The 21,092-nt window shown below is 33.7% G+C and overlaps 3 protein-coding genes across 4 annotated transcripts in view; 2 read left to right on the forward strand and 1 right to left on the reverse strand.

Annotated features, from left to right (window-relative positions):
* The window catches only part of LOC129005703 (facilitated trehalose transporter Tret1-like), a 59,668-nt gene that overhangs the window by 19,403 nt on the left and 19,173 nt on the right, over positions 1-21,092 (reverse strand). The window contains exon 2 of one of the 2 annotated variants that reach the window (XM_054434666.1): positions 17,571-17,714. The gene's annotated coding sequence lies outside the window, so the exon portion shown is untranslated. Of the gene's footprint in view, positions 1-12,544; positions 12,659-17,570; positions 17,715-21,092 lie in introns of those variants that run through there. The other variant, XM_054434667.1, reaches the window with a different exon arrangement.
* Positions 8,346-9,744, forward strand: LOC129005692 (facilitated trehalose transporter Tret1-like). Its single transcript, XM_054434655.1, has one exon. It carries the CDS (start codon positions 8,346-8,348, stop codon positions 9,639-9,641), a length of 1,296 nt encoding a protein of 431 aa, XP_054290630.1. The 3' UTR covers positions 9,642-9,744.
* Positions 17,598-19,598, forward strand: LOC129005694 (facilitated trehalose transporter Tret1-like). Its single transcript, XM_054434656.1, has 2 exons — positions 17,598-17,702; positions 18,289-19,598. Exons 1-2 carry the CDS (start codon positions 17,630-17,632, stop codon positions 19,596-19,598), a joined length of 1,383 nt encoding a protein of 460 aa, XP_054290631.1. The 5' UTR covers positions 17,598-17,629.

A 21,092-nucleotide genomic window follows, 5' to 3' on the forward strand; every position in this document is an offset into this window, starting at 1 on the left:
ATAAGTAACTAAATGTAAAAAAGTCAATAGATGTATTAATGCTTGTTTTATTGATTATAATTGTAATAATTCAAATTTGTTTTTACTACATCTTGTTATTCAGACACCTCTTCCAGAAGTGCATTGGTAGTTTTGACCAGGAAAATATTACAGTAGTTGGAATCTGATATTAACATCCAAAAAGGGCATTAAAGTATAAAAAAGAGAAAGGAAATTTAACATTCAAATTCAACTTTAGCCTACAACAGAAACATTGGTGTTCATTTTTCACCCTTACAATCGGTTTAAAGTATTTAAGTATAAAAAACAGTAACTATTTAAAAAAACACGTGAGTATTAAAGTATAACATCAGGAGGGAAAATTTGACATTTAAATTCAACTGTGCAACATAAACATTGGTCTTCATTTCAACCCTTGCAATCGGTTAAAATCAGCTTTCTTTGCTGAAAATAATTTATGATTGTTAATACCAAGAATTCTTTATATGATTGTAATGTAACTGGAATGTAGGTCTTCCACCATTATTGGGACGATTTAGAGACGGCATTTTAATACTGGCCTTAATAAAACCATTGACCATTGGATACAGAAGATTTTGATGAAAAAGCTGGCTATAAATTTAACATGGGGATGGAATGTCTAGTTGTATTGATAGTCAAAGATAACCGTGGTTAAAAGTGTACTTCTATAAGTCCAGGTAATTAATTATTTACTTATTACGGTTATAACTGGACGTATGTATAGTCCGTTCTTGGCAATCAAATAACAGTATTTATATAGGATAGGCTACTGTTATCAACATTTGAAATTACTGAATTGTTACCAAATTACTGTTTCATAAAATGCAGATTCCATTTCAGCCGAGCCATTAAAATGAGGATTTGCCGAACAATTATTAATATTACAGAATAGTATTTAATGATGTACAACTTTTCACATTTCATAAATTATATGTTAGTTTTGCAATGGGCAAAGGTCCAAATCCAAATGTTCTTTTCTTTTGGTTTTTATGAAGTAATTTGCTACAATCATTGACTTTATATAAAGTCAATGCTAGAATACAGTAGATGGTTTGTTAAGACCATATGCAAACATTTTTGAAATCGTTTCCCCATTTAACCAACTATTCCAAAAGATAAAAATTATATGGTGCAACACAAATAAACAACTCGATCACCTACCTATAACCTACACTTTACCTTCCTAATCTAACCTTACTTCAAAACATTTAATGTAGTCACGAGTACTCATAAACCCCGACCTACCTTCCCCACATGCCTAAATTAGATCAGTGTTCAATCTGCGTTTTATTAATAAGTGTAATAACTTACTGCACCGTCGATGTAATTCAACATAATATAATCTGTGATGTATTATCGGATTAAATATCGATTTCGATGTGGTTCGATATATCGCTTATTAAATCCTGATTTCTAACATTGGCTGTTTCTAATCAGCTGGCAACACAAATAGGTTCCCATCCCAAGAAAGTAGTCACTGGTCCGTATCCCTCCGCTCCTTGTTTATGCTCCGCGCATTGAGAAAGTAGTTCCGTATATTTTCTCGATTTTCAGTGAATTCCGCGCCTTAAAAAAATGTTGTAACAGCATTTTCTTGTTTATTAAAATCATAGGAATGGTTTAAAAACGTTTAAAAGAAAAGTATAGAAAGTTCAGAAATACCTTATGATTCTCTTGTTTACATTTTTCTTGTAAACAAAAAAACTGTCATAGCTACTTTAGTCCCATAAGCCTAATGTTAAAAATTTAAAAATTTAAGTTCGTTTTAAATTGCATTAGCATTATCTAATTGAAATTTGTTTGTTTACAAACCATCTCATTATTAGTCTAAGTAGTCTTGTTAAGTTTGGCTGAAATGTGTTCAGCCGTTATTGAGTGATGGTGTTATATTGTTTGCATTGAAGTTGATCCCAAAGAGCTTCGCTCGCTTCGCTCGCTCCGCTCAACAAGCTCCCTACACTATGAAAGAGTTTTTAAGTTGCCTATGGAATTAAGATACTGTTCTGTTACATTTTAGTTCTTATAGTATTTAGAATTTAGTTTTATTTTACATTCTTATGATGCTATTATACAGTTTTTCTGTGCAAAATAAAAATGATTTGATTTGATTTGAATTTTGAAAAGAAGGGAACGTCAAAGCCAGTTTAAAGTTTCAGTTTTTTTTAGAAATTAAGTTTTAATTTTTTTTAAGTCTAGCAGCCGACGCTCATTTTAATGCTGATTTAACCAGCACCTGGTTCCAAACTGCCACTGAAATGCTTATGTTACAAGATATTTTTTTACAAAAATATTGATTTTCGTTGTTTGCCTTTTCCTACCATAAAGGATCTGCAAAACCAGGAAATGCGCAAAATATAAGTAAAATATACGAAATATGGTTTACGTGTTGATAATCTTTTTTCTTAATGTTCGAATGTGTGTATGTCGGCAGACCAAAATTTTGGTTAGCAATGCAAATGTCAACCTGTGTACAGGTCTCTATAAAACCGTCTAAAAACCTGCAGGGTGGTCAGTAGGAACCAAAAGAGTTCATACCATACTGATAACCATCCCAGTAGTACTGTATGGTTCAAAAACTTGAGCACTGACCAAAGAACCGTAAAACCTTATTGCCAGGTTTAAGAAAATAAAGTGCAGAGAAAATATTCAGACCAGTTGAAGATAACAGAGGTTGAGATATGAAAGAACAGAGAGGTAAGAGAAGTGTACAAACACACAGATACAGGGGTGCTTTACAAAAATAAATCCGCTTATTCTGAATTCCCGTAAATCCGAATAGGGTTTGGGGTCATAGTTATTTTGGAACAGCAGGACACTACTGTGTTAAAATAAGTTTGTCAGTTAAGTGCAATTTTTGCTGAGCCCTTGCTTATATGATGAAAGCAGTCAAGTATACTCCTTTAGGAATCCAACATCAATCAAGTTATTTGGAATCAACAATGCAGGCATATTCTATCTATTTTAGGGTTATAGAAGGATGCAGGTTATTCATTTCTGAACCGTTAAAGCAGATAAGTTATTGATGTTGAAATTATAAAAGTAGACAGTTAAGTGATTCAATTTGGAACTGTGTCACCTTTGCTAAGAGAAACCATTGATTGGCAGGTGTTCCTTAAAGAATTATCTTTACCCAGACAAATAGGTTATCATGAACAGGACATCCTGGACTGGGAATCAACTCATTTGAATAATTATACGTCTGCTAATAGCAAATTGCATGTTGATAAACCGAGGGGTTACATACAGTAAAAGTTAGACCTATGCAGGGCTCTAAGTTGATACCGTACTGTTAAGCAATTCAACTTAGAAGTGTTTAATTTTTGTTAAATATATTGTGATTATTACCCATTGCCTTTGTTTGGATTTCCGAAATTTTAAAAATCATTTACATACTAAAATTGGAGCAATTACTAACACAATAGTCCCTTCGCTTCAACAATTCCATACATTGTTATTGAAATGGTAATTATAGCTTTTATTGGAAGTACTCTGGGTACTTTCCTATTAAAGGGAACATTCATTATTATCGATGATTTTTTCTCGATATATCGATATTAACAAATTGAAACATATCAGCTGACAATTACGAAAAATATTGTTCCGTATCAACAAACATTAATGAAATGAAACTGTTCTAAAATAATTAACCTAACATAACTAACCAAACTTGATGTAACATTTAAAAATTCCGCATTTATAACTTGCCTTTTATATTCAAACCCAAACGGAATTTTTAAATGGTACAGCAAGTATGGTTGGTTATGTTAGGTTAGCTTAGAGCAGTTTCATTTCTTGTTGTCAATTTGTAATGGATCGGAAAACAAAAACATCAATATATCGAGAAAAAAATCATCGATAATAATGAATGTTCCCTTTAACAGGAAAGTACCGTACTCTGATTTCACCAAACTTAAAGAAGCCAGAAATTAATTTACAGTTCCTAAACACTAATTGGAATAAAATTAAATATAAATGAAGTATTTCAATATTATACAAACATTACTGATGACTTTTTCAACTTAAAAATAAAAACAATGATAATGTGTGTTGGTAATGTGATTTTGTTATACAAAGACAAAACTGTGTTGATTAAATGTTAGATGTTTTATCCAACATATTTTAAATGTGTTAAAAGTAAAAAATTATATCAATATAATAATCTAAATTAGGTATATTTATTTATCCTTACCATTACTAACTAATCCTATCCTATCCTAATTAATCTAATCCATAATCTTAATCTTTATCGTCTGCAACAGGGGGTGCACAGAAGGAGCCTCCCCGAAGATTGTGACCATTACACGCTATGAACAACATCACAATCGGGCGCACCCCGAGCAACGCTGACATGTCAGCGGCAAATCCTTCTACAACCGGACGACTTCAAAAAAAGAATCTGCCTAAACGGTCTTTTTCAAGGCCATTAGTAACGATCTCGATTAATATCGAGGGAATATCGAGAGACAAAGAAGTATTACTGTCTGATATGTGCAAGACGTATTAATGCGACTTCCTCCTTGTGCAAGAAACACACCGGGGCATTTTAAAACCTACACCCAACATAGAGGGAATGAGACTGATTCTAGAGAGACCTCATGACCAATATGGTAGTGCTTTTTTTGCCAAGCCATACATTGACATCACCTCAGCTTCGCTTACTGAGAGGAACAATACTGAGATACTAACGGTCAGGACACCACAGTACAGTGTCACCTCTTTGTATAAGCCTCCACCTATACCACTACCTCCACTAAGCTAAAGTTTTCCATTTAATCTCGAATCGTCAATTATTTAATTTAACTGTCAATGTGTTTGTTTCATGTTATACGTTAAAAATACACATATTTGAAAAGTTCCACAGTAAAATAATTTATTCCAACATTCTATAACGTACATAACTAAAAAGTCTTAATTATAATAGTTAATGATGTTTTATATACAGTAGTACATTGCAGAATTGACTGGCAATTAAGTCATCCAAATGTTAATATTGCGTACCGGCTTAGTGATAAATCGTGATCAGCTGTATTGAAGTAAACAAAAATCTACAGTAAATGGCTTCTAATGCTATTCTTATGGAGAACATTTTACGTTATATCTAATTTTGTATTAATATTTTGGGAATTTCACTATTTTTCCCGCCGTTACGGGATAGAGACCTTTAATTTGAGCCCTCTCCCGTCATTCTACAACTTCCCAGTCGTCCACAATTTTGACGCAAAGAATCGGCTTACGTAATTAATATATAGATAATACTCAATATGCCTATAAAAATAAATATTTATGAACTGATTTGCTGCGCACAAAAATCCAACAAATTCTTTTAATAAAATAGATAGTCGTAAGGTTAACATGAGGAACTACAGAGCCACTGGGGCGGAGCCCGAAAGGATCTTTGAGATGAGAATATGTCTATATGTTAATCGGGAATATGAGCTATCATTATACCAAATTTCAGCCCAATCCGACCAGTAGTTAATGTGTAATTGAACTTCAAACAAACAAACAAGCACATAAACGTTCACTTTATAATATTAGTATGATCTCTTATGGTTTTTTCAAGTTTTTTTAAATGTAATTTTGGTATAAGGACAAAACTGTGTTGATTTAATTTTAGATGTTTAATATAAAATATAAACAATCTTAAATGTGTTAAAAAGTAAAAACCATCCCAATTTAATGATATAATTTTAATTTATTAATCCTTACCATTACCAACCATCCTATTCCATAGTATAAATCTTTATCATCTGCATCAGCACAAACAAAAATACTGTCTGAGGTGGTTAATCACGTAAAGTTCCAGTCCTTTTACTGTAGTATCCCCTTTAATTGTCTTGATAAATTTAAGTTACACATTTATTAGAAGACACAGTATCTTATCTAAATTAAACAGCTATTTCAACTTCGACAGAGTGCTGTATTATGTAGGCTTAAAACCAGTTAATCAGTGTTGGTAGATAGAAATGATCAATTAGTGTTCAACTTCAACTCGAAGTTAAAGGGATGTCAATGGTTTTTTTCCTTCTACACCATTGAAAAATACAAATAGTTAATTGCTTTTCCATACCAACAATACATATTTTATTTTGTTTATCAATTGGAATCTTTGCAAAGGAAGGTTAGTTACAATCTGTATAAATAATGCATAATTGTTATAGTATTTGATTGTTTAATAAATAGTGTATTTGTATTAATTTTTTCATTCTTTTTTACTGACATTATCAGAGATTAGCTGTTTTGTAAAATTAATCTATCCATTCATCCCTATAAACATGGACATTTATGTGTCAATGTGACAATGATGAGTCAGATGACACAATTTAAATAAGATAAACCTATTTTATTTGCATCATTATTACGCTTTACTTTCCAATATTTTTTAATGATAACACTTTAATTGTAAATTTATTTAAAATTCATTGTAATAGCTTTTTGGAAATGCAATATTAAATAATTTCGCATTACCTGTCAGCAGTCCTAATTTGTAACCATCAGGGTGTTTCATGTTTCGACAGGAGGTCATTATCAAATGACTCAGAGCAGGAAATGCATTATATCCACGCGAGTAACTCCATTGTTTGTTTGGATTCACATACACATACATTCACAAAATACATTGATGAGATAGAAAAGTATGTTTTGAAAAGCAACAGCTGGTCCACTAGACAGAATAGTGTCGCGGAAAGTGTATCTAACCAACCAACAAAACCACTCAAGCGGATATAATGGTTTTCCTGGCCCAAGGTGTTTCATAATGACATCAAAACGTAACACCCAGCTTACTATTGGAATTACTGACCAGTGACCATTCTAGCTAACCAATTTGAAATGTCAGGAACCAACAATTCCTGCAAAATTCTAAAGGACCAAATAACATGGATAGAACAACATTGTATTATTGTTGTAAACAAAGATTATGTTTGTTTCAGTTATTAGCTAGGTGAATATACTATAAATCCACAGTTAATTTGTTGGTTGTAGATCTGCACCATAAAGAGAGATCTAGATAACTAACTAGATCATTTACAGTTTCTAAACTTCTTTCAGAGAGGTAAATTATAATTATGAAAGACACTTTATTTTCAGGTCATCCAAGTTTCAATTTACTAAAGGATGAAACAATTATTTCCTTTTACACCTCAATATTTGGCAATATTTCACCAATATCTTGCGACAATTGTTGGTAAGTAGACTAAAATTAAGAGCAATAATGTCTAGCATGTTTTACCGTAGTAATTTTAAATGTTAAAATGAGCTGTTTTTGTAATAGGTTTTGAAATGAGGTCTTTCAACTTTTGTGGATAGAAGGCCGATATTTTTTACAGGAATAGAATTTATCAAGGAAATAGCTGAGTTCAAAGTTTACATCACATTAAATTAGAATCATTTTAGACCAAAACACAAGGGTGCATACCCACGGCCACCTTTAACTCCAGACCGCTTGACAAAAAATCCTCCAGCCTGGAAGAATTGGCAACGATGCAAGTAGTGTTGTTTAGCGCCAGACGTCCCATAAGATAACATGGCAGACAGGTGACACTAGCTCATTAATTTACGTATTATTAATTTAAATTTAAATTTATGAACATAAATTTATTAAAAGATTGAAAATAAAACATATTGAATTGAAACAATAAAATATAAATCAAAAATATATTTCTGTACATTTAAAATGGAGTCAATATTTTCATAGCCCAGTAACCAAGCTTTCGTATTCTTAAAAAATACACAAATACCATTAGCTACATCAAAACAAAACAGCTGTTACAACACTACTTGCGACGTTGCCACTTCGATGGCCGCGGCCTGGAGTTAAAGGCGGCCATGTTATACCTCAAGGTGAAGATGTGTGAAGTATGAGTAAAAAACTTTGTTACTGATATAGATCAGCTGGGAAAGTTTTTACTTAATCTGGACTTTGACAAATTACAAGTTGCCTACAGACCTTACTCGTACTATAAACAATTTTTTTCCTGATATCTACACCGGTGACATTTTTACCAGATGAGTCACAAGAGGAAATACTTAACGTATTTAGGGAAATGAGCTATGTTCAATGATAAACCTGGATTCCAAAAGTACATATGTTCTTCTTTTGTATTTTCATCCCTTTACTAAGCAAGAATACACACTGATTAGAATATAAAGTTATTCAGACAATCAAGTTTAAACACATTCCTTGTATCCAAGGTAGGACATAAACCTAATTTCCTACTCGAGTCTACTTAACCTTTTTTTAATCAAACACAATCTTTTCAGGGAGTTTTAGTTTTGCATTGGTCGGAAACGCTGCAGGATGGCCATCACCAACTCTTATCAAGATGAAAAACATGGATGCTCCAGTGATCCTGGACTCTGGCCAAATATCGTGGATGGTCTCCATGATCTATCTTGGACACTTAATCAGCCCCATACCAAGTGGAATGATGATGGATAAGTACGGAAGGAAGCAAGCGATTCTCCTTTTAGCTTTACTACCTCTCATCTCATGGCTGATGATTTTTTGCACAGCTTCAGCAACGTCTTTGTACATCGCCAGATTCATCGCAGGGCTTTGGGCTGGCGCTACTTCCACCATAATACCCATCTATATTGGGGAAATTGCTGAACCAAAGTTGCGAGGGTCGCTAACGATGTTTACACATCTCATGAGAAACTTTGGAGTTCTTTTGGTTTACTTTGTCGGCCCTTACGTTTCTTATTCAGAACTCGCAATGAGTTGTGCAATTTTGACATTTTTATTCATTGTGTCTTTTGCTTTCTTACCAGAATCGCCGCACTATCTCTTAATGCATGGGAAAGAGGAACAAGCTTATAAATCACTCAATTGGCTAAGAGGTAGTAGAGGAAATGCTTCCGTCAATGACGAGTTACACAAAATGAAAGAAGCGATGAATAAACAGCTGATGAACAAAGGGTCTTTCAAGGACGTTTGGAACAACAAAGGAAACAGAAAGGCATTTATTATATCTGAAGTTTATTCTGTTACTAAAAGATTAACAGGTTCAGGAGTTTTGCAAGCTTACGTTTCAATGACGTTGCCGGCTTTAACATTTGGAATCTTCAACCCAGACGACTGTGCGATCATTCTCGGTTTGATTAGTTTAATTTCTTCCGTCACATCTGTTTTTCTCGCTGTTCATTTCAACCGACGATGTCTAATAACTGTTTCTTCAGCTGGATGTGCATTAACGATGGCGTTAGTTTCAACATGGTTCTATCTCCGTGACACCGATTACGATGTACAACGCTACAGTGACTGGTTGTTTATTTCTTATATACTTTACAACTCTACTTTTTCATTAGGGCTCGGTCCAATAGGGACGAGTATGAAGGGGGAATTGTTTGCTGCTAATGTAAAGGCGATATGTTCTTCCCTCACGACCATATTTGTCGCTATCACCTCGTTTATACTAAACAAATTCTTTTTAGTGATCGCAGAATCTTTTGGCATGCATGTTAACTTCATGATTTACTCATTAAGCTGTATTTTTACAATAATCTTTACATGGGCTTATGTGCCAGAAACACAGGGTAAATCTTTGGAAGAAATACAAAATCTGTTACAGGGTACTAGTAGAAAATTAAGTAAAAAGACTCATAAAAAACAAATTTGAAACATGAGACATTTTCTACAGTAGGCAAGTTTTTTTTAATGTATGGATTTCAAAAGTACCTTACACACTAGAGAGAGGTCTAGACTTCTTTTTAAAAGATTAGGGATTTTAACCATCACAAGTACGTACATTTTTTAAATAATTAAGCTATTAATTAGCAATATAGTCAGTTTTGAAGAGTTTAAATGTGCACATAGTTATTCCAGAAACATTTCAATTCCCAATACATAGAAAGAATAAAAAGAGTGAGTCTTTTTGAACGTACGCAAAAATACATGGCTATAAAACTTTTAATAAACTACCAAAAAGAATCACCAACAATCCAAAAAACATACTCCTAGAAAAATTTACACGAGTTATTGAAAAGGCATATTATAAAATAGAAGATTTCTATTCTGATGTTTTCTAAACAGACAAGAATTAATTTAATTTTACAAACTAAATTTCACGTTGAATACATACCTGATGGCTTTCATTAATTTTAGCAGGATTTTTATATTATTTGTTGTTTTTATAATGGTAACTTTTACTTGATGTCAGTAGTAATAATTTTGAGTTGTGTGAACTTATTAGTTAGGTATGTTTTTTTATTATTATTATTATTATGACGACACTCCTATTCTTGTACGTTGTACTTTTTAAGATGTTTATTAGTGAATAAAGAATTTGAATTACACTAGCGGCCACGATAGTCTGCAGTTGGCGGCCCCAATACCAAGACGGCAACATCACCCATTCACTACTTTTCGACACTAATTAAAATATACTAAACAATATTTTCAAATCAGCCTGTATTATTAGATTTGGCAACAACGCACGTTCCTTCTAAGTTACATGGTAAATAGACTCCTCCCTCAACTGCAAACTCCCGTGGACCGTACTCTAGTCTTAGCTCAGCACCAATTTTAAACAATAATAAGGAGTAATTATTTTACATTCATTTATTTACGGTGAAACTTTAAAATATGTGAAAGAGAAGGTTTCATTTTACTTTATCTCTTCCTGGATAAGAAATTTGGGTTACCTTCAGAAGGTCACCCTTGAGCCTGGGCTTCCTTTTGTGGAACTTTCCACGGATAATTAACCTAATCAAAGTGTAAAATCAACCTTGAGATTATTCAATAGATACTACATTGTAGTAAAAAAATAAAACATTGCATTTTAATTAATCCTTTTAGAATAAAGTTACTGAATATCAGTGTTTTGGGTTGTTCATTGTTTGGATTATTTAACTTATTATCCAAATGTCTTTGTAAGAACAACTATATACATGTTGTATAGCCAATAATTATGAAGCACAAATTGACAATAGTAGTCTGTATACTGATTGAGATCTACAATCACCAAACAAGTAATCTTTAGTTAATTCAAACTTGAGTTTCTTGGTCAATTGTTTTGTGAATAAACAGTATTAGCTCGAGGATTTGTGTGAAAGCATAAGGGAAAGATGGATCTAGCCTTATCTATAAATACACTACTGGAAAAACATGCAATTCTTATGTTTAAATTGTAGTCAGTTTGAGAAGGACTTAAATCAATTGAGTCATCAATGAAGTGTTCTATATAAATACTTTTTTTAGACACAAACTTGTAATGCCAAACTAAAGGGGCAACTTATTGTAAAATGTTGCATCTGTTATGGATCATAAATTATATTTCACTAAGAAAGCTCAAAGAAATAATAGAACCTAAACATATTCAACTATTCATTCCTATATGTAAAATAAAGGTTGCAGTTTTGGCCAATTTTATGTCTACTGCAGTATCTAACGTTAGCACTCCTTAGTTAAAACAATGATAAAATGAATATGCAGACCACAAAAATATACCATATGACTATCTAAGCATGTAGTAGAAATATTTATAAACTTTTATATTTGTGTAAAAACTTGGATAAACCACAGAGGAGTGTGATTTAACAAGATTGAAAATTCTATTAAATGTAAACAATACAGCGTTTAACTAATGTCCATAATTTAAGCTTAAACTAAAAACAGCTAGTAAAAGAATGCTATTTTGCTTTAATAGTGACAGTTTATGTTATGAAAACACTGTATATAAAACTCTCTAGAACTACATACCTTATACTTTTTTTTAAACAAAAATTGTCTGGCTTGATATTTTTTTACTACGTATGGTAGGCCTACTACTGCTGTCTTTTGGATACTGAAATAGACATCCTATCTATATGGAGCAGCTCAATAGCTACTTATTTTTACTTTCAACTTCTTATTTTTACAAACTTAGTTCAAGGATCCACTCACAAAATGCACAACAGAGTTCTATCATTATTAGAAGCTACTACTGTACTCATAAGCTCCAAAAGTGTACATGATTTAAAACAAAGAGCATGGAAATAAACTTTAAACATGTTTCAACTAAACATTTTACACTACAAAACAATATTTAGACTTGAAAAGCTTTTGTCGTTATGTTTCATTTCCAATGTTTTTTTTTTATTTAAGATGTTTATGTTTCTATGTATTTATTATTTGTATAAATTAGTAGGAATAAATAAACAAATATTTTCACGCTTTTACAATCAATAATTTGTGAGCAATGTTCTATGTATCTTTGTAAATTAATACAGATTGTTTGAAAATCAACCATGCTTTGTTATTAATTGATCACTGATATATTCATTTGATTGTAAAATCAATTAAAAACCACATAATACATTTTATGACCACACAAATTTATACCACTTAACTACTTTAACAAAATATCATTCCATTGACGAAAAATTAATTGAATTTACACTGCAACCAATCTTTTCTGGTTGCTCATAATGTCTTATCAAATGCTACTAGGTTATTGGCCTTCTCTCGGCTTATCAAACACCTGTTATCAATTTCCAATTAAGTCTTAAAATTTAATTTAATAAACAAACAATAGCTCCTTACCTGAATACGAATATCGAAACTGAACTTCATGTTATTATGTTAACTTGAAATGGAAGCACTGCTTAAACATTCACTAGCAAGTAAGCCATTGCAAGTTGAGTACAACTAATGCAAATGCAAACGAAGCAGTATCTCAACTGAACGGAAATGAACACACCCTTTGCCAAAGACAGCTGGTGCACTCTAGTAGAGAACTAACTATATGAGAAAGTTTAACAAAACCTTGAATAGTCTTCAAATGTGCAATAGGATTAAGGCTTAAGAGTGGCTTAAGATTTATTATTAGGAAAATTGTAAGAGGAAGTTTAAAATAACCTTGAATGGGTTTTAAAATAAAAATATATAAAAAAGGTATATATAAAAGGTTGAAATTTTACTGAGAGACCTTTAGACTTACACTCTTTTATGTAAGCTATGCAGCATTTACTTTGTTAAGTGTAAAATAAAAAAATAAATAATATAATCTTATCTGTAACTTCAAAGTTTTAACATCAGTTTTAGTCTATTAAAAATACAAACAAGACAACAACTAAAAGTAGCCTATATTTTATAAAATTTAATTTTTTGAAATATTTGATTTTAAAAAATGTTTTCAATTTAGGTTTGCATAATTTACTTACAATCATTTTGACTTACTTCTTACTAATATTATAAATGTGAAAGTTTGTGTGTTTGTTTGTTTGAAGTTCAATCACGCATTAACTACTGGACGGTTTGGGCTGAAATTTGGCATGATGATAACTCACATTCCCGATTAACATAGGCATATTATTATCTCAAAAACCCTTTCGGGCTCCACCCCAGTGGTTCTGTAGTTCCCCATATTAACCTTATGAGTATTTATATTTAAAAGGAATTAAAGAATTTAGTCAGCTGTTACAACTTACAAAGTTGGTTCTATGATATGCAAAAGCATTATAAAGATTAACCAACAGGGTGCAGCACTATTATTTTTTTCATTAATGAAAACAACTATTGAACTAAGCAGCAACCAACAATATAATTACAAAACCATCAGCCTCAAAATGAATCAATAAAACCCATCCTTACAAGTTGTCAGCCAAAATTTAAGAAAATTATTTAATGAACTGTTACATGTAAATGAATAACTTATTAAACTAAACAGGGCATTATTTCTCCTGACTTAAACCATCATTATTTAAAAAAATTAAATTAATCATAATGGACTGTTCATCAACATCGTTCAAAATCGTCGAAAAACCCGATGTTATTTATTTATTTATTTTCCAATAATCACATAACATCATATTCAGACAGGTGATTCATCATTGTTACAATATTTTATAGTCTCTATTATACTAAAATTATTACTAAAATAAATTTCATTGCTGAGCTTTAACATCTACATAGCTTCCATATATTCCTCCAATGAGAAGAAGGCCTTCTCCAAAAGAAAGTTTTTTAACTTCTTTTTGAATTTAGGGAATGAATCAGTGTCCCTAATTGAAGAAGGTAATTTGTTATATATTTTTGGGCCCATGTACTGAGGAGATAAATGGAATACTTTAAGTCTGTGTTGAACTGGTTTTATATTGTTTTTAAATCTAGTGTTGTGAGGATGGGCATGTTGATCTTCCATGAATGTGTCAAAATCACTTTTAACCATTAAAGCTAGTTTAAAGATATAAGAACTATACAAAGTAAGAATTTTAAACTGAATGAAAAACTCTTTACTGTGAGTAATTCGAGACACTTTCGCTAAGACTCTAACTGCTCTTTTTTGGAGGATAAAAATTTGTTCGGCATGACTAGAAGAACCCCATACCGTTAAACCGTAATTCATAATGGAAGAAAAATAAGCGTGGTATACTGCTAATTGTGTGTCTAAATTTGTAGTATGTCGAATTACCCGAAGAACAAGTATAGCTGATCTGAGTCTCTTTGATAGATTCTTAATGTTTGTTTGCCAATTAAGTTGCCAATCTATATCAATTCCAAGGTAATTAACTGAGTTTTGAGAATATATTGATGTTTGGTTTGAATTTACAACAATGTCTCTATTCTCATTAGCAACTGAAAAGTGAATTAGTTGTGTCTTTGACACATTCATAGATAGACCATTTACTGTGAACCAGTCCCCGAGGAGTTGAAACTCATTAGTAATTAAGTCTTGCTTAAAATCCAATGTTTTTTGTTCGGTGCAGATTAAAGCAGTATCATCTGCATATTGAAAAGTATGCATTTTTGTAACATTACATAAATCATTTACATAAATTAAAAATAAACAAGGTCCAAGAATGGAACCTTGAGGAACTCCGTAGGAACCCCACTCTGACTTATATTTGGTTTGGCATTTCTGTAATATATATTATAACGCAAATTCCAGTTTCATTCCAGGTGGCGAAGTATATTTAAAACACTAAATAATACTTCTAACATACAGCATATTGTTTGTACATTTGTATAAGAAATTCTAGCTGCATTCCAGATGGCAAAGATAGTAAATACATTTTCGCAGCTGAATAAAACTTCAAACATGCAGCACATTATGTTTGTAGACATTTTAAAATCAGGGCTGAGATAACGGTGTTTGCAGTTTTTATGGACTCGTCTTCACTTCCAGTCCCACGAGAGGCCCGAAGCTGTCATACATTCTAAAGGTAACCTTATCTTCCAGCTTTGCAATTAATATTGTTTGAAGTTATTTTGGTAGTGATATAGGGTCTGCATGTTATTTTCAATACACTGTCTGTCTGTATAGCTCATATCAGAGAAATAGGGATGGACCTTTTATCACAATATTTAATAATTTGTATAGACAGATTTTTTCACTTTTAATATTCTAACTTGGAAAAATGGCTCTTTATTTTTTATTAATTAGGTAAAATACCCTTGCGCGGCAAATTTCATTTTGTTTGATAAGATATTGACTTCTTAGGGTTACTGCTACAGGGAAGACAATACAGTGTGTTTCATTAAAATATTAATAGCTTAGTATTAAATAAACAAATTTGATCAAAATACATCTATTAACTACAACAGTTTAAATTTATTCTCCACAAAAATAACATAAGAATTTTAAATATACAGTTTTTTTTTTAATCTCTGTAACCATTAGGTGTACAACAACCATTCAATATACTACTGTATAGATTATTTGTTTTTTAAGCACTACAAAAAATTTAGAGATATATTGCAAAACTTTGTTTTGGGGGAAAATGGGAAAACCCAAATCTTCCTATTTTATAGCCCTCTTATAACTATACTTCCCTTTCTCACACACTTATTCCTCCAACATCCCAATATGCTAAGATTTTTAAATTTAGTATACCGATTCTTTGGGTCTCAAATAGGCCTACAGTACTTAAGGTATTTCGATTCTGGTTTGGCCACAGGGCTCTATCCTACACGCCTCCTAAGTTGTCCTATGGAAGTAAAATTATGATTGGTGTCCATGAACACAATAAGAAAATCAAATGCCAACATATTTTTTTTTAATAACTAGAAGTGCTAGTGCCCTCCAAAAGTGGCACTTCTGCTCGCACCAAACGATAGACTCATCTCTCGAACAATTGCTGTGCTAAGAAATTAGCAATCGTGGTTAACAGAAGAGTTTTTTTTACTGTTTCTTTAGAGTAAAACAATGAAAAGGCAACAGGCTCATAAAAGACACAACATAAATTCAAAGACATTTCAAGTGTTTTGAAGGCCTTATCTGAAAATTGTTTAGAAATCTATCCAATGTTGTTGCCCAATGGGATTTAAACTATTTTTGCTCAAGAACCAGCAGATCTCCTTACGTAACAAGACAAGCACCCTCCACTTATTCGTATTTCTAAACCTTAAGCCATAGCTTATATAACAAGGCCTCGCCGTTGGTGTGAGGCAACAATGCACTGGCATGCTTTGTTCATGATAATAACAGAAATAACAAAAGTGTAAAAATGAACATTACCTACACGCTTAATTATAAATTAGTGCAACAGCTGTTTCGGTTTGCCGTTTGTTAATCTCTGGGTCTCAGAAATCTTATTGAGCGAAGCTCGCTTTCCCTCACTTTGTAACTTCTTTGTAAGAGCATCAGAATGTAATGGCTTGACCAATTGATATGAAATTTGGCCAACAGCTTAAGAATACTGAGCACAATGTTTATGGTAAAAAATATTTGCAAATTTCCTTCTGGATTTTATTTTACGGGTCACGCAATTTCGCTTGTTATTTTAATGTAAGTTGAAAGAAAAATTATATTGGGTTTATGACATATGGGTTTATCTCGTTTTATTTAAATAAGATAAACATATATGTTAATTGTTTGTAACTGTTTTGTTTACATTTCAATGTTTTCTTTCATCCTAGGTTAAAGTTGGAATGTAACAGTATATCAATGGAAGTAACAGTTTTGCTATATTTGTTTTGAGCATGCCTCAAAGGCCACGTCGTAATATTGGTCGTCGCACCAATAATGCAAATATTGTAAGAGAATGGCGTCATGAACAAGAAGAACCAGGTGAAGCAGTGGCGGAAGAAGCTGATAATGATAGACAGTTAGCTAATCAATTCCAACATGAATTAAATGCGCTAAAATTTTACACTTGCACTAACTGTCATCGCCAACAACTAACAGCTTCAAACCAATCACCGATTTGTTCGCGTTGTCGTTCAAATGCAACTAAATTCACAGCGTTAAATAATATGGATGTGTCAAGTGTCCCGAACGAATTAACTGACCTGACGATTGTAGAACAAATGTTGATTGCATGAGTACATTCCGTGAAAGGGAACATATTGTAGGTTGTTAGCTGCTTTAGCCATTGACAATCTTTAAATAATGCTTCGCTCATTTATGCGTCTAAAGTGTAACGGCAGACCACCCTAGTATAATCTGTAGGCCTACTTACCCTTGGCTGGTGCATCCTAGGGTTGTTTATTTGCTAACTGAGTGTTAAAGCAATATTTAGCAATATTGACAGGTTGAAGGCAGTATAATTAATTACTCATTGCCTGTCAAAATGAATTATATTATGTTAATTATGTAAAAAAAAACGACGGTGTTTAACCTTTTTACCTTTTCACTTGTGTCTCCCTCAGTGACCTCCGGAGTTGACCTCCGACCTCGCAGGAGGGATGCCCCTCAACATCTGGCCACGCCAGCCCCAGACTCTGGCTGTCGTCCGGCAATTTATTGTTGCTGGTTCAGGTATGACAAACACTAAAACAAATAAAGATTTTCTTAATACTCATTGGTACATAAGATATTTCATAATAAGAGTTTGAAACATAAAACGTAAAGTAACTCAACTTTTACTATGAATAGAACTAGACATTCCATTGCGATCTTAAATTTGTTACCAGTTATGGACTAAAAGTTAACAAATTGATAATTAAAATGACCTACAGAAAGAATGTGTTGCCATTATTCACTGATTTCTATCCTATACACAGTTGTTTAACCAAGCCATAAAGCTCCAGAACGAGTTACATGCTTGGCAGGTGTGGATTTTTTATCACACCTTCTTGGCTACAGCAATGAATTTCTGGGAACATCAAAATGAATAAGTAAATCAATCCATTGTCTATATCTTTCTGTGCCACCTATGGTATTAGCTTCTTTCAAATAGAGAAATTTGCTGAAAGCTACGGAGGTGGGGGAAGCGTTCTTGGGCTCATGTGCATCCAGCTCGTCACTCTAATTGACCTGATCTATACATATAGATGGGTTGTTTACTCTAGTATATAAAAGTCAATGATGGTACTTAACAATAAAATCTACACTTTTGTTCCAGCCTCTCTATCGTTTGCGGCCGCTGGTATGGCCTCAGCCTGGCCGTCGCCCACTCTCCCCAAGATAGTCTCCCACGACGCCCCTGTCTCGCTAAACCTTATTGAGATGTCAAGGATGGTGTCGCTTTACTATGTGGGCAACCTAGTCAGCTGCCTTCCCATGAGTTACCTGGCAGACAACTTCGGCCGCAAGAAAATCCTCCTGTACTCCAGCCTGTTCACCATACTCTCATGGTTGATAATTCTCATCGCCACGAGCGCAGTGCACTTGTACATCGCAAGGTTTTTAGCTGGTATACAACTGGGAGCTATAGCTACCGTACATTCTATCTACATTGGTGAAATATCTCTCCCCGAAGTTAGAGGGTCGTTATCCGTTTTGAACCATTTCATGGTGTCTGCCGGTGCTCTTATAATGTTCGTTGTCGGTCCATTTGTTTACTACTACGATTTGGCGTTGATTTCACTCGTGTTTCCACTTTTGTTTAGTCTAACGTTTGCAGCGATGCCAGAGTCTCCTTATTACTACATGATGAAAGAACAACCTGAGTTGGCAAGAAAATCACTATTTTGGCTTCGAGGTGGCATCAACAATATAGAGCTGGATATGGAACTGAAACAAATCGAGTCCTTTGTTAATTCAGAATTAAAAAATAAAAGTTCTTTCAAAGAAATATTTGTGTCCGAGGCACCGAGGAAAGCTATTATTATAAGCATAGTTTTCACCACAATGAAAATTCTATCAGGCTTTGTAGCAATAAATGTGTTTGCGTCGATGACGTTGCCCCATAGATCGTTCGGGGTCTTGGATCCCAACGAGTGTGTTATTATTCTAGGAGCAGTTAACTTGGTATCGTCACTGCTGATGGTTTGTATAACAGACATGTTCGCTCGCAAGCTACTACTTTACATATCCTGTACAGGGTGCGGCCTTACAATGTTGGTAGTCTCAATTTGGTATTTCCTAGACGAAAAAACTTCGGTAAATACAAGGAGTACAAACTATTTACCATTCACTATGTTTCTTGTTCACGTTGTTCTTTACAACATAGGGTGTGGAAACTATCCGGGGTGTATTAAAAGTGAACTCTTCCCTTCTCACGTTAAAACTAAATCTTGTGCCCTAACAAACGTTATATTTGGGATAGTAAGTTTTGTAGTTATTAGGTTCTACTTGGTTGTTGCTGACCGGGAAGGTTTATATATTAATTTTATTGTTTTCGCAATAAGTTGCTTCCTTACTGTGATATTCACCGTATATTATGTACCAGAAACCAAAGGAAAGACATTACAAGAAATACCAGTGGCGTAACAGCCGCCCCCGCAGACCCCGCGGTGCGGGGGGGCCCGCGAGGTTTAGGGGCCCGTGAGGTTAAGATACCCTTTTCTCATAAAACCGTCCGTAAAACCGATCTTTTGTTCACGAATGTTTTTCTCTCCTGACAAATTATAAATAAAAAACGATGTGTTGGTAGATACTTTTATTCTGCCAAATCTACTAAAGTTTTATCTTTTAATTAACAATATTGTTAACGAAACGCCAACGCTCACTACGATCACCCGACGATGTGTATTGTCAGTGTGGTTGTGTAGCTTCATGCTAGCGCTAGGAGCTGTGTGCCGGCCTGCCGCCGCGCCGTGGCGACACACACTCGGAGCCAGCCCCTCGGCCCTCCCCCCTCCCCCACTAACCGCTCACGTGTACTCAGCTGACCGTAGATCACCTGATTTTGGAGATCCATTCCATGCGGATTGCGAGTGACTCGTCAGTAGTGCATGTCGCGAGAGTTTCTCAATCAGGTGTCATGTCATTAAATTGGGCTAATTTAGTGAAGCACTAACATTTAACAGTCGGGACCACGAAAGTTTGCAGTTGGCGCCAGCCAATCACAAGACTAGTGCGACGTTGCCATATCGCCCTTTGACGACACTAATTAAAATACTAAACAATATTTTAAAAACAGCTGGTATTATTCGATTTGGCAACACCGCACTGCCCTCATTGGCTCATTTGAAGTCAAATGGTAAATATGCTACTCCCTCAACTGCAAACTTTCGTGGTCCCGACTCAAATTATAGTTGGAAGCTTGGTTGAGTTTAGTAATGAATGTGAATGGTGGAGTAATGGAGTAGCCCATATATATTAATCACGGACATAACTCCCAAGTTTATTATCACTGTGACAGTGACAAAATATAAAATATGTTTCAAGGACGACTCTGGTCGTGTGGTTGAAGAATAGGTAAATACTTGATATTGCTAGAGACCATCCTCTGCCAGTCTGATCGTGTAGGCCGTATGCCTGCCGTCACCTACGTCATGTGATAGTTGTGGTGTGGTGATGGTTGTGGTATATAGTGCTGTGGTGGGGAATCGGGAATGGGAGGGGTAGTAGGGGGCCCACACAGACATATTTGCGGGGGGGCCCGGGGAAATACTGTTACGCCACTGAGAAATACAAAACATTTTAGGTGGCAAGGAGGACTAAAGAACATTTTATGTGAATGTTAAGATATTTTGATAAGACAAAGTTATATTTATTACAGGATTAAACTTTCTATTGTGTTGTTACCTCTTTAAGCTGACAGTGATTTCATTAGAAAGTCACTATCAGTCTACTATAATGAATGTTTAGGTAGCCTTAACTTTAAAAAAAGGTTTCCCAAGCTTAGACTGATAAAGAACATTTAAAAAAATGTTAAGTTAGCAGCATTCAAGTTGGAAAGTAATGAGGTTCTGTTATTGAAAGGAACTGGGGATTTGAAACTACTAAATGTGCCAGAATAAATATATCACAGCTTCTTCA

Source organism: Macrosteles quadrilineatus, unplaced genomic scaffold (genome assembly GCF_028750875.1).
Source record: "Macrosteles quadrilineatus isolate MER2022 unplaced genomic scaffold, UCM_ALF_1.0 Scaffold_31__1_contigs__length_1484076, whole genome shotgun sequence".
Classification (NCBI taxonomy): Eukaryota; Metazoa; Arthropoda; class Insecta; order Hemiptera; family Cicadellidae; genus Macrosteles; species Macrosteles quadrilineatus.

What these genes read in the sequence shown, in the direction of transcription:
- LOC129005692 (XM_054434655.1), top strand. Translation starts at nt 8,346, where the DNA reads ATGAAAAACATGGATGCTCCAGTGATCCTGGACTCTGGCCAAATATCG.
- LOC129005694 (XM_054434656.1), top strand. Translation starts at nt 17,630, where the DNA reads ATGCCCCTCAACATCTGGCCACGCCAGCCCCAGACTCTGGCTGTCGTC. An exon ending in ATTTATTGTTGCTGGTTCAG is followed by an intron (nt 17,703 to 18,288) that starts GTATGACAAACA and finishes CTTTTGTTCCAG; the next exon opens with CCTCTCTATCGTTTGCGGCC.